Below are 14,270 nucleotides of genomic sequence, written 5' to 3' on the forward strand. Positions count from 1 at the left end.
CCACTAAGTAGTGTTTTATGAAAATACTGTAGCCCCGTTGAAATACTCAGGAAGTACTGCTCATGCCTCTCAAGTGTCCAGATTTGCACAGAATGTCCAGATTTTTGGCTCATATTTTTGGTCTGGTCCTCATAAAATTTGTGATTTTTGGTTTTCTGGAAAATCACTGGGATGATCTGAGGATTGAAGTCACTAAATAATAACATACATTTGAGTTTCAGACTTCAAATCCTTCAGAAAATACATGTTAAAACAAACCATGTAACTCTAGCAACGTTCTAAGTTTGTAAGAGCAGTATTTAATTTATGTCCCTACTTTTGAGCCTTTGCCCTCCCATTTTGTTGGGCTTTGTCTAGATTTCTTGCACTAAGATGTTGAGAGGTATGATACTGCTGTAACATAACAAACACACATCTCATGAAATGCCATACTTGGTGGTCTGGTTTGTGTGATTCATCTAGTAGATGGAATATCCTGTGCCTTAAGATTAGGATATTTGGTATGATGTCATCACTCACTCATATTTTCCTGTTTCATGTACTGAAGCCTCATGTGTTCCACACATACCTCTATTTATGTATTTATGTGTGAATGTATATATGGCTATCATTCATTTTACCTAATTGACTTTTTGTCAAATCACAAATTATTGAAAACACATCTAAATGACACTTCCTTTACTTCCTTTTCATAGAAAACTGTAAAAAGCTATGGATAATTTTTGCTTGTATGGTTTAAGATCTTAGGATAGCAAAAGTTATTAGGCAGTTTAGTCTAGAGCGTCATTTACATCTTGCCAATGCCCACTGTCATGTTGTAGCTACATCTTAAGGAGTTTCTTAACAAGCAGTGATTCAGTCTGTATGGCGTTTTCTCTTTTCTCTGCAGGTGTAGAACCATGGAGTTAGTATATTTAAGCAAGGGGGGTATGGGGCTGGAGGGGGTATTAGCTCGCTTTGCTAAAACAAAGGAAGGAGAATTTCCTGTATGTAACATTTTCTTTGAAATATTATTCAATGAAATATGTTTTTTGAGATGGTACAAACATGTTGCAGGAGGTGCTTGTGTATATGTGTGCTGGGGGGGGGGTAGTTCCTTGAAAAAAGAAAAGAGTTTTATGTTGTTTTCTCTTTTTTCTGATTACTTGTATTTCAGTCTAAAAAATGAATATTTTGTGTACTGAGGAGTTTTGTGCAAGGGCATTAGCCATGTCTTTGTTTTTATAGGACTAAACATTTTCATAAATGCTTGCAAACAACATTCTGGTTGTTTTACCAATATAAAAATTTGGATAGGAAGTGCATTTCACTAAAGCAAAGGTATGTCTAAGATAGTAGCAAAGCACAACGTGAAGTATACTTCATTCAAAGAGTTTGTGTTTTGTGTAATTGATTCTGTAAGTTAAAAGTGTGCATGGGGGATGATTTATACAATGATCTTGAATGTAAAGAAGTAAAGTGACAAATTGAATTACAAGGTGAATCGTTCCCCAGGTCTAATTGATAAAATCAATATAAAATGTTTTTTTTACAAAAATATAGTAAATACAGGAAAAGTTGATATAATTAAGTCAGTTAATTTTGATTATTTACTGAATATATTAAATGTATCGTATAACTGGTGCATTAAGGTTGTGATTAAATAAGCTCATATTCAGCTTGTCTGTTATTATTCAATTGTTCTGTTGAAGTCTTGGAATAAGGATGAAAGCGCTAAACTAGTGGAATGTGTTTTGTGTTGTAGCTAGCAATAAGTCCAGGCTGATCAATTTGATTTACATGTTGAACAGATATAGTAGTTATGAATGAGATCGGTGGGAGTGTGTAGAGTTAAAAAAATGAATCAGGTTGCTTGCTAGAGGTAAGTTTGTTGCTGCTGTGTAGTTCAGTTAGGTCTTTGATGTAGATGAAATTATTATGATGATCGATTAGTTTTTGTCCAGTTATTCAATGAGCTATGTCTACAGAGAATATAAATGCAATGGTACACAAGTGACTGAGAATGAGAGTGGGGCAAAAAGCACAGATGGATGGAGCCAGGTTACAGTCACAGTGCAAACAAAAATAATCAGTGGAGACAGACTGCATTTGGCAGCACAGCGGTAAAAATCCCACTGGTATTGGTGAGCTTGAGCTATTTGGAATACCTTAAAGTAAACATAAAATCAAGCCTAAGACATGGTTGCGGTAAGGAATTTTATATAGGTCTTTCTATAAAGCAGAAACTGTTAAAGACGCAACTGCATTACTCTGTCTCTGGGGTTTGTAGTGAAGGTTTGAGATGCAGTGCCTTCCTGAGCTAGGGAAGGATGCTTCCTATGTTTAGAGTGTACTGTGATACAGTAATACACTATGACATTTAGTAGTGATAGTTTGATAGTGCACTCATGAAGTCCTTTCCTCAGTTGAGCTTGAATAGTTATATTGTTTGTCTTTGAAGTTCTTTTCTTTTTGAATGCAGAAGTTGGCATCTTTCTCTTGCTGTGAGAAGGCAGCTAAACCCACATTTCTGTGCTTTTTTCCAGGATGTGAAGGTTCTTGAATAAAATTAATATAAAGTGAGTTAAATTAGGACAGAAATAGTGACCAGCATATGAGGTTCCATTAAGAAGACCTTCATTTAACTAATGTAAGTAAAAGTACAGTAGAGCACATTTAGTGCACTATGTCGGCACTTAAATAGGACAGGTAGCAGCCAAGTTTAAACTATGGGAAGTCAGGCCTCAGACGATAAAAAACAATGAAGACCCAGAGTCTGAATGTCACAAAATGGATGATATAGCAATTTCATGGAGGGCATGTGTACATTTCATTACACATAGGCTGTACACATACCTTCTATGAAAATGCTATATCATCCATAGAGGGTATGATATAGCATTTTCATAGTGGGTATGTACACATACCCACTATGAAAATGTTATATCATCCATAGAGGGTATAGCATTTTCATAGAGTTACATATCCTCTATGCTATCATCCATAGAGGGTATAGCATTTTCATAGAGGGCATGTGTGCATACCCTCTATGAAAATGGTATATCATCCATAGACAGTATGCACACATACCCTCTATGAAAATGCTATATCATAGTATTTTCATAGAGGGTATGCATTTTCATAGAGAATATACCCTCTATGAAAATGCTATATCATCCAGTATGTGCACTTAAATAGCACAGGTAATAGCCATGTTTAAACTATGGGAAGTCAGGCCTCAGATGATAAAAAACAATGAAGACCCAGAGTCTGAATGTCACAAGATGGATGATATAGCAATTTCATGGAGGGCATGTGTACATTTCATTACATACACAGTATTTATGCCAGTCAGTATTTTCAGTTTACACTCTATTTCTTTGTCTCACATTAATAATGCACACTGTTCTAGGATATCTTTCTTAAACATTCACCAGAAAGTAAAGGCACTACAAACATTGCAAATAATGCATTAAAAGACAGAGTAATTGCAGTGTACTTGTTGCATATTGCACCTTAGAATACTCTGAATTTGCACATAGCTCAGATACTAGATGTAGCTCAGGTTTCATATTGTGTACAAATTCCAACAGCATGGAATAAGAGAGGGTTCAGTTAAAGTAACATGAGCCATCACAAGAGAACTGTGCGCAAGGGAAATGCTTAAATTTTCATAGGTTCATAGATTGGTACTAGGCTATCTGCCCTAGGGCCAATACAAGCCTAGCCATAACAATTCCATGGCTATTTCTTCCCACACTATTTACATCCATGGACCCCTGTCTAACAGGTTGACTAACGTGATCCCTGGGGTGAATTTCCTTTCTCCCATCCAATCATCAAGGTTCTGTTTGAAGAGGGCCAAAGAGGCGCTCTGCTTGACATGTATGGGCAGTCTATTCCAGAGTCTGGGGAGTCTCTGGGTCAGGAACCTATCCCTTCAGCATCTTTTGTTTATTGTGATGACAAGATTTAGATCCCTGGAGCATGTGGCTCTGAGGGATTGGGATTTCTTTAAGTGTAGCATGTCCAGCAGCTCTAGGTTTGACATGGCCTTGTATGTTAAGCAAAGATCGCCTCAGAGTAGATGATATGCAACAGAGTATAGCTGGAGTTTTTTAAGGTAGTCAGCATAGGGCATCTGCTTTAGGCCTGTGATTCTTTTAGTGAGGTATTTCTGTGGCCTTTCCAGTTGTTGCAGATGTCTTGAGAGGTACATACCAAATGGGGCGTTGTATTCTATAATGGGTCTAATGAGGGCTGAGTACAGTGGGTCAATGACCTCCTTTTTTCTGGATAAAAAGCCCTTAGTGATGAGATGTGCCACATAGAAGGATTTCCTGACTGTATTGGTGATGTGGTTATTGAAGGTGAGACCACTGTCCACCTGTGTCCCTAAGTCTCTTATCACACTTTCAGTGTTTAGTGTACTGCCACCTATGTGGTAATTCACGGGTACATGTTTTTTCCCAAAGGGGATAACTATACATTTCTTGGCATTGAGCTTGAGCCCATGACTCTGGCACCAAGCATCTGTTTCTGTAAGGCCCTTTTGTAGAGTATCCACATTATTTGGGGATTCAGTAATGGCTCCCAGTTTGCAGTCATCTGCAAACTTTGCTAGCCAGAGTCCCTTAGTGTTGGCCTGTACTTCAGAGAAGTAGATGCCAAACAAGAGAGGTCCCAGGACTGAACCCTGAGGCACTCCACTTGTCACTTGAATGGAGCTGGATTTGGAGTCAGCTACTTTTACAGTGTGGGTTCTGTCAGTAAGGCAGTTGGCAACCCATCGAGTGACATAGGGATTAATGCCCAACTTAGTAAGTTTATCTATGATTCCAGAGTGGGGGTTGGTGTCAAAGGCCTTGGTGAGGTCCAGATAGGCTGTGTGGACTGCCTTACCCTCATCCATGGCTCTGGAGACTGATTTGAAGAAGTCAATAAGGTTCAGGAGACAAGATCATCTCTTCACAAACCCAAACTGGGTGGGGTCCAGTGTTTTAAGTTTGCCAATGTCTTTGTTTATAAGTTCCATGATAATACGTTCCATGGCCTTGCAGATCAGGCTCATCAGACTGATGGGGCGGTAGTTCCCGGGATCCAAGGTGGATCCCCCCTTATGGAGTGGGATAACTGTAGCTGTGCACCACTCATTGGGCACTAAGTCTGAGGTGAGGGTATGATTAAACATGACACTTATATGAGGTGCCAGTTCATTTTGTAGTTCATGTAGTACACAGCCCGGGATGTCATCTGGTCCCATGGATGCTGTATTCTTTGCTTTGGAGAGTATGTTTTCTTACCTGTGTCACCATTATTACTGGAATTTGGCAATCTTCCAAATTTCTTGAGATGGGCCATTTAGGGGGTGAGAGGGGGGTGAAGTTAGCACTGAATCGATCTGCCAGGATATTAGCAATATCCTTGGGATCAGTATATTTAATGCCATTGTGTTGTAGCTCAGAGCAGATCTGAGCATTGTCATCTTGACATAATTATAGAATGCCTTGTGGCTGTCTTTGGAATCTTTTGCAATTTTATTTTCGTAACTAGCTTTGGAGGATTTTATGAGGGATCTTAGCTTTTTACTGAGGCTGGTAAGGGAGATTTTTGCATCGTGGGATTTTCCTCTTTTCTGCAACAGTTTTTTTCCTTTTGTTGTAAAGTTTGTTTATGGCAGGGGAGCACCAGATTGGCTTCCTTTTTTTGGAGGAGAGCATCTTGGTTCTATTTGGGATGGTAAGATTCATGCATGAGTGGATGTGCTCGTACAGTGCCTTAATGTAGCACTCAGCAGTCGAACTTTCAGTTCCCATCTGCATGGGTGTCATGAAGTTTGTCACTTCTGACTTGAGTAGCATGAAGTTGACCTTGGAGAAGTTTTTTATTGAGGTTTCCTTACTGGGGGATAGGGATGGGATGTGGATGTTAAAGGTGATTAGCTTATGGTCTGACCTGACCAACGAGGGGGTGACCATAGGTGTAGAGCATCGATTTCCCATGTTGGTAATGATCAGGTCTAGGATATTGGAGCCCCTGGTGGGACTATGGATTAGTTGATCCAGGGCATTGGAATTTATGAATTCCAAGAACTGCTGGGCAAAGGTGTGGGTGCATGAGTAGTTTTCCCAGTTAATGGCAGGGTAGTTGAAATCATCCAGTACTAGGGTGTTTGGTTGTATATTAATATTTTCCAGTATGTTTAGAAAGGTGTAGTGAGAATCTTGGGGCATGGTGGAGGATCTGTATTAGGCTACAATTTGGATTGCAGTCTTACCTAGTGTTAGTTGCACCTGGAGAATTTCAGACGCATTGTGTTGGGCAACTAACCTGGTGATGTGAATATCCTTGGTGAATATGGACACTCCTCCACCTTTAGTGTTTCGATCCTGGTTTGGTAGCTGAAAAGTGTGGTAAGAGTTGTAGCCTGGTATTTCAGGGGTACTCTCTGGAGCCTTGAACCAGTTCTCATTTACTGCACAGATATTAATATTCTCCATTTTTAGGAGTGCCTCGAGAAAGTGCATTTTGAGATTTAGACTTCTAACATTGAGTAGCATTAACTTCAGATTTTGCATGCTTGTACCTGTTACGGTGGTGGTTTTGTCTTTTGAACTTTGCCTAAAAAAGGCACTATAGGGGTGGCAAGAGCCTTAGTCAGTAACCTGAATCCCAGGGATGATAGGTGCAGACTATCTCTGACAAAGCATCATGGTCTGTCGATCATGTCCTCCCAGGCAGACAGATACTGGAGCCCCTTTGAATGTCACCAGAAGCTTAGCCAATTGTTGAAGTCAATCATTTTGTCCTTATATTGTGGTATCATTCTGGGCGAAGGCAGGATGCTACTCAGGGCTAGGGTCATACCTGCCTGGGCACATGATCTGAGAGCTCTTCCTTGTCTCTTTTCATGTAGTCCAGGGAGGTACATCTCACTTTGGAACAGCAAATGAAGCTTATGCTACTGTTGGAATAACTGAGCTTAGAGCCAACAGTGAGGCATAGAAAATATTGGCTTGAACCTGATATTATCAATAAAGGGGAAGTATTAGACATTTTAGCAGTCAACCAATATACAAGAGAGCTTTTGCAAGTAAAATAAAAAAAAAATGGGAATTAGAAAGTGATCCCAAGAACTCTGACAAACGGATTGATGAGATACTGTTTAAAAATTAATTGTCTGTTTCTAAAGATAAAACTGTAGCAAGTGATGAACCATCTGTGAAACCAAAAATCGGCAAGTAATATATTAAGGGAAATGTATCATGTGAAAGATTGTAGTTTTGGTCATTGCAGAAAGACCAAATGCTCTTTGAATAAACAATATTTCCTGACAGTGGGGTTTGCTTTTCTCCACTGTTTTGCAACCTGGGAGTCGGTATTTATAAGTACACCAGAAAAGTATATAACCACAATGGATAAAAATTGGTCACACAACAGCCTCAAACAAAGTGAAAATAGTAAAGAGACCAGTTAACATAGCCTAAAAACAATAACATTTATTGACAAGGTAAGCGCTTTCACACCTAAGAAGCACTTTATCAAAATATCAGTGCTGCCTTTTCCAGAAGTTAGAAAACTGCAACCCATACTGGAGAAGAAGCCCCTCAATTATAATGCCTATCTAAACAATCCTCTATCAGTTTGTGATTGACTGTTAAGTAGCTTGGTAAGAAAAGCTTTTATTTGAATTTATATTTTATTTTTATACACTGATATTCACTGTAGGAAAAAAGGGACTGTGTGTACGCAAGAAGATTTACTTTGATTTATATTTTGTTGTTTTACCTTTAATTGTCAATGTTAGCTGTTAAAAAGAGATAGGTTTTAGAAAGGCAAACTCTAGCCATCAAAAGGGGCCTAGTCAGCTACAAATTCACACATGCTGCAGAGAGGACAAACCAAGGCTTATCTAAAGAATCTTGTCTTGGTTTGTGATTAATTGATCTTTGCTGTTAAAAAGAGGTATAACTGCAACTGATGTAAAAAAGGAAGTCCAACTTTTGTGCGACTTTCACAACTTGTACGATTAGAGCAACAATTTTATTGCACATAATTTAATATTTAGTTGTAGATTGTTTGTGTGACTTTTCTCATAGAAGTTGATTTAAGTTCTCTTTGAATTCTGCAGGAACTGATTTTGATTATTCTTTTCTTTTAGAATTCTTTATTCATTCTCAGCTGAATATGGATTCTGTAAATAAATATGCCATTAATGATTTGCTAAAGCACAAATATCTGGTACAGTGTAAGAAATGCTATGGATATTTAAACAAATTTAAAGATAACACCTGATAACACTGGTGATCTGTGTTCTTCATGTCAAAAGTTACTTAATGATGACACTTGCACTTGTGTAATTGGCACAGCTTGGAGAATTGTTACATATATTAATAACTAAACAGATGAGATAAATAATGTTAGGCAAAGAGCAAACAGAACACATTTAGGAAGGGAAGTGTTTATTGTCTGTAAAGATCACTCAACCCCTATGAAACATGATAATGCCACTGACAACTATGGAATTTTAGATACAAGTATTCAACAATCTGAGAATACAGCGTATATAGAAGGAAATAGAAAAAAGAAAGGAAGAAGTTCACAACAAATAACAAAGATGAAAAATAAATTGATAAATGTCTGTAAAGCAAACAGAATACATAATAAAAGGGACACTTCTTTGCCATGTAACGGGAGCGCTACAGAATCCTGAAAGTCCAAAATCCTGAAGACCAAAATCCTGAGACCAAAATCCTGAAAACTCAAAATCCTGAAAACACACAGGATACCAACACTTATTATATTTCAGCACAAGTACATACAGAAACATATTACCTTTCAACTATATGCAGGGGGGTTGCACTCCCCTGCACCCCCCCCCATGTCGGGGGCTGTGCCCCACACCTCCTGCTGCTTAAATATAACAACTCCAAGATTGCACTTCAGTACACTAAGTGCAATCTTGGAGTTGATATATTTAAGTAGCAGGGGGTGTGGGGGCGCAGCCACCACATGGGGTGGTGCAGCAAGGCTTGCCCCCCCTACTTATACTTGGAGAAAAGTAATATGGTTTGTGTTTTACTTGCTTCTGTATGTACTTGTGCTGGAATATAGTAAGTGTTGGTATCCTGTTTGTTTTCAGGATTTTGAGTTTTCTAGATTTTGAGTTTTCTTGATTTTGAATTTTCAAAATTTTGGTCTCAGGATTTTGGGCTTTCACGTTTCTGTAGTGCTCCCTATGTAACACACAGATTACAAGGAATTATAAAATGTTTCTATCAGAAAGCAGTTATCCTACAGAAAAAGGCAAGTTTTTCCAAAACATGAGTTAGAAAAAAAGAGGAAATGAGCAGGTGAAAATGACGAAATCAAAACTGAACATGGAAGGACTGACGAACATCATTGTTAGAAAAAAGAGGAGCAAGGCAGACATTCACATTATGGCTGAAGCTGTAGATGTAGAAAGCTGGACGAAAATTGTATAGTTGCAAATGTAATAATCAATTAAAACAGTTGGATTCATAAAACTAATGGAGAAGAAGATCATTCTTTCGTTACAAATGATAGAACAGATATTACTGAAATAGAAGCTGAAGATTCTTCTGATCTGATCAGAAAAGATATTATTGTGATTGGAGATTCAGTTATTAGAGGAACTGATGCTTAACATTTGCAGAGAAGATAATGAACATCGAATAATGTTATGCTTCCAGGAGCAAAAATAGAGGATGTGAGGCAGGCCTTAGAATGCCTTAATGTATGGAAGTACAGCTATATTTTCATTCATGTCAGTACAAATTATCTCATCGGCAAGGACTGTCTGACTGTCAGTAGAGAACTTATAGCCCTCTTAGATAATATAGCTTATACGGGTGTTAGGACATATTTTTCACAAATCACATATAGAAAGGAGTGTCATGTCACAGTGAATGAAAAGATTTTTTAAGTAAATACCTACATGAAAAAAAATGTCCTGTTTTAAAAATGGTAATGTGTAGAGCATAATCCCAAAAGCAAAAATGGCTATCACTCCATGTTATCAGTTGAATATACTTTATTAATTTTTTTAGCTATTTATAAAAAATGCTTAGAGGTATTCATTAAGAGCACTTCAAAAAAAGCATACCAGTTTTGGCCAAAGGCATTATTCAGTGCCAAGATAAAAGTTAAAGTGAACCACAACACAGTGAACCCAAGCCCAAATTAGGAAAGACCAGTAATAAAAAATCATTAAGTCCTGGGGGAAATAAAGCACCCAATCTAACAATCCAACTCTGTTTTTTCTTATTTAATTGTTCACACCACCCTAACCTATTCAAACCTTTATAAGAAATGTGATCAATAGCAATAAATCTAAATGAAGCAGCAGGAGAGTTAAGAGTGTGTTTATACAAAACACTAGATGCACAACAATTTCTAATATCACTAAAGTATTCAAAAATACGAGTTTTAAACTGTCTGGAAGTTTGTCCTACAGAAAAGGCAGAATAGCTGCATTCAAGTAAGTACATCACCCATTCGGAAACAAGGATTCATACAATGAATATCAAAAGCACTAGATGTATTAGCAGATGAAAAATATTTTACTTTCATAACAAACTTACAAACTGAACAATGTCCACAGGGACAGCAAGCAGCCTACGATTGGTGTCTCTTCAATATAATACTGTACAGTTAGATCAGAACAGAAAATTGTTTTGAAATGATTCAAATAGTTGCCAGTGATTTTCCCCCATCAATAAGAAAATGCACAATGTGTGGTTAACAGCTGGGCCAGCCTACTGTCAGACAAAAGTATCCCTCAGAGTTTATTAATTAAATCACAAAAAACTGTAGAGTTATATCCAAAGCTAGTGGACATATGCAACAAAGCATCCCACTTCTTCCATTCCCCATATTTTAATAGTACAGACCTGTCTATAGAACTGGCAAAATTCTGTCCCTAATGAATATCATCAGATTTAAAACATCTAGCCTGAAATCTTGCTTCCATTTCTGCATTGTGTTTTTCTAACTCCTTTACAGAGGAAGAAATCCTGTTAACCCTTAAAAATTGAGATTAAGGAATATTCCTAATTACATGGAGTGGATGACACTTAGTGGCATCTAAAAAAGAATTATAATGAAATTCCATCCAAAGCAAACAAGTAGATAATGTACCATCACAAGTGTAAACAACCTTGACATCCAAAAAAGTAACCTTATTCAAATTACAATTCAATCTAAATTGCAGCCCCCATTTATTATCGTTCAGATACTGTACAAATTCTTGCAAATAGATGGTGTCAGATTTCCACACCATGCAACAGTCATCAAGATAACAGCTGTTACTGAATACCTCTACATGTTTTTTAAATATTTATAAAATTGAATGAAGTATATTCAACTGCTGATGTGGAATGCTAGAGGTTTTTGCTTTTGAGATTGTGTTTTTTGGCCCTGCACCCTTGCCATACTTGTGGGAGCTTCCTTGTGGTATAAAAATGTGTAGAGCATCCAAGCCTAATTTTGGGCATGTGCTCAGACAAGATACCATGCACTTGTCAAGATCAAGGAAGAGAAATTTTGCAGCATATGTTTTGCAATATTTGACAAACACAAAGTAGGATTTTGCAAGGCTGAAGATTTAGCAGTTCACAGAGAGCAACATTTGCTGCATCTCAGATGATTGTTAATGCTAGAGCATTAATAATAATGTTTTTCTTTTTTTTACTGGAAAATGTGCTTCTTTACCACAAGATTGATGTTGTTATTGTTTACAAAACATGGTTAAAGAACAATGACTGGAAATCAGTTCTGTTAGGGTATAAATGTTTTTTTCTCTAACAGACATTTTAACAAAAAATCAGGTGAAGATCTTATGATAGGGATTAAAGATGGTTATGAGACCTGTGATTATTACATGTTCAGCGCTAACACCAATACTATAGTGATAAACATAACCCTGGCACATATAATAATTGTTTAATGATAGTTATAGAACTACTGTTTGTTTAAAAAGATTTATAAAGTCTAGGAAATCAGAAATGATGAAGTTATTCTTTGTTAGTTACATTACATTCAAACATGAGTATGGAATAACAATATAAAAACTTTATAAGAAAGCAAGAATGAGTAAACTGGAAAGACTACAGCGGAAATATAACAAGATCATCTATAGATGTGAACATTTAATTTATTATGAAAAACTAAAACATCTGAACGTGTGCAGTTTTCTCATATACATATAGAAAAGGAGACCTTATTCAGATATATAGATACTGAAAAACTTTGGTAACCACCACGGAACGATAACTGTTAAAAACTCTTTAATAAACTTGATAAAATGAAATGAAATCCGATAAGTGCTTTTGGCAAAAATGCTTCTTCAGATCGTAAAATTCATGAAATAAAAATCAGAATTTAAAATCCTAATGTCCAATCAAAATACATTTCAATATTCATGGACCAATCAACATACTTCAATTGCCATCGCATTTTTAAAGATTTCTAAAGATATTTAAAGATGGCAAGCTGGGGAAATGGGTAGACCTCTTCCAAATGATTAAGTCCTAGCCTAAAGGGGCATGCTAAAGAAACAGGTGAGGTAATGGTAGGATTGATAAAATGCACATAGGATAATGGCAGGAATACCGAAATATAATTGAGGTTTACCACCAATTTCCTAAATGTAATGACATTAAAAGAGACACAGTGAGGAATAAAATCCATGGAAATTTAGGGACTGGAAATGATTTCCTGCATTTACTTCTCAATAGTCGCAAGCATGGGAAAGTCTTGCCACATACCTGTAAGCGTTACATCTGTTTGGCTCCCTGAAGGAGTTATAGGACCTGAGAACAATAATTATGAGGTGTTAATGATGCTGTCTCTCTTCTTACATTCCTAGATAGCAAATGGACACAGCAACTAAGACTAAAAATTAACATCACCTGAAATTTATAAAGGTACAGAAGAAGACCGGAACATTTCAGGTTTGTTTCAGCATTTCATATGATATTATTTATACTTACTGGTATGAAATTGTTGCAACTCTTCTTTTCACAGATTCGTGTGACACAGTGTAAGCAGAATGTTGATACAGGCAAGTTCTTGTGTTCTGTGAATCTGAAGGCAGTGAAGGAAAATCTTGCTTGCTGTCCCTTTCCATTAAAAATAATTTGTGTTTGCTGATCTTTGCTACATCTGCAACAAAGTGACAATTTTATTGCAGAGCCGTATGAAAATAAAATAGCAAAATATTTTTCAGTAAATTTTAGAAAATAGTAATTAAGTTTAATTGTATAGGGCTGTGTATAATTAATTGGTTAAATTTGTGGGAGTATTTATACCCACAGTGAGTTCAACAGTTTGTCTGAAGAAGTGCATGTATCTCATTGCATGAAAGCGCTAACAAACAGTAAAAGAATTTTGGATTTTATTCATCGACTGGTGTTATTTGTTGGACCCACTTCTGTGTGTTTTTCTTGGTTTTGTTTGTTTTTATCTTTTTCATATTTTTCAGTATGGTCAATTACCAAGATCAGTCAATGAGCATTGGTGTCTAGTACATCTTTGATATAAACACATTATTTCTGTAAACCTATATATTATTTCTATAAACCTATCACAACAAAAAGCTACATTCTAAATGGTTTAAATAGAGGGTGCTGTTGGCCATCATAAAGTGCCTTCTTAGAAACATGCAGTGCAAGGCTTCAGTGTCTTCCACAATTTTGACCATCGGATGCCCAGACAGAGACAAAAGATGGAGGAGTCTCAATGTACATTAACCACAAGTATAACTCTAGGATGGTTAAACAGGATAATGGCCTGGAATTTATCCATGTGCAAATCATCACAGAAAAAACACCATACCATATCCTAGTAGGCTACAGGTCATCCTCTATGTCTCTAGAATCCCATAGCTCATGGAGACACTCACCAGTAATCCAAATAATCTATTCATTAGAGACTTTAATTAATCCTCTATACAGTGGGAAACATACACTGCCTCATACACAATAATTCCTGGACTTTAGTAACAAAAATTCCACTGACCAGATACTATGCACACCCACCAGAGGTTCAAACATATTGGATCTGATACACACCAATACAGGAGAGTGCTGCACTCCCCAGTGTCATATCCTCACTGGTGAGGTTGGACCACAGAGCTGTTTCCTTCAAAATAAAAAACAAATCTGCAAACCCAGCAATCCCGGTAACATTAAGGAACTATTCCAAAGGAAACTACACCCTTTTAAGTGAAGTTTATAAATATTCAATGCCCCTCCCAACCCAGAGTTCAC

At 37.0% G+C, this 14,270-nt stretch overlaps 1 protein-coding gene across 1 annotated transcript in view; it reads right to left on the bottom strand.

Annotated features, from left to right (window-relative positions):
• The window catches only part of LOC122802349 (zona pellucida-like domain-containing protein 1), a 658,361-nt gene that overhangs the window by 6,890 nt on the left and 637,201 nt on the right, over nt 1-14,270 (bottom strand). The window contains exon 6 of the mRNA XM_044071986.1: nt 12,993-13,164. Coding sequence (XP_043927921.1) covers nt 12,993-13,164 — 172 coding nt within the window. The remainder of the gene's footprint in view (nt 1-12,992; nt 13,165-14,270) is intronic.

This window comes from Protopterus annectens, chromosome 5.part0, assembly GCF_019279795.1.
Source record: "Protopterus annectens isolate FY-2018-M chromosome 5.part0, PAN1.0, whole genome shotgun sequence".
Classification (NCBI taxonomy): domain Eukaryota; kingdom Metazoa; phylum Chordata; order Ceratodontiformes; family Protopteridae; genus Protopterus; species Protopterus annectens.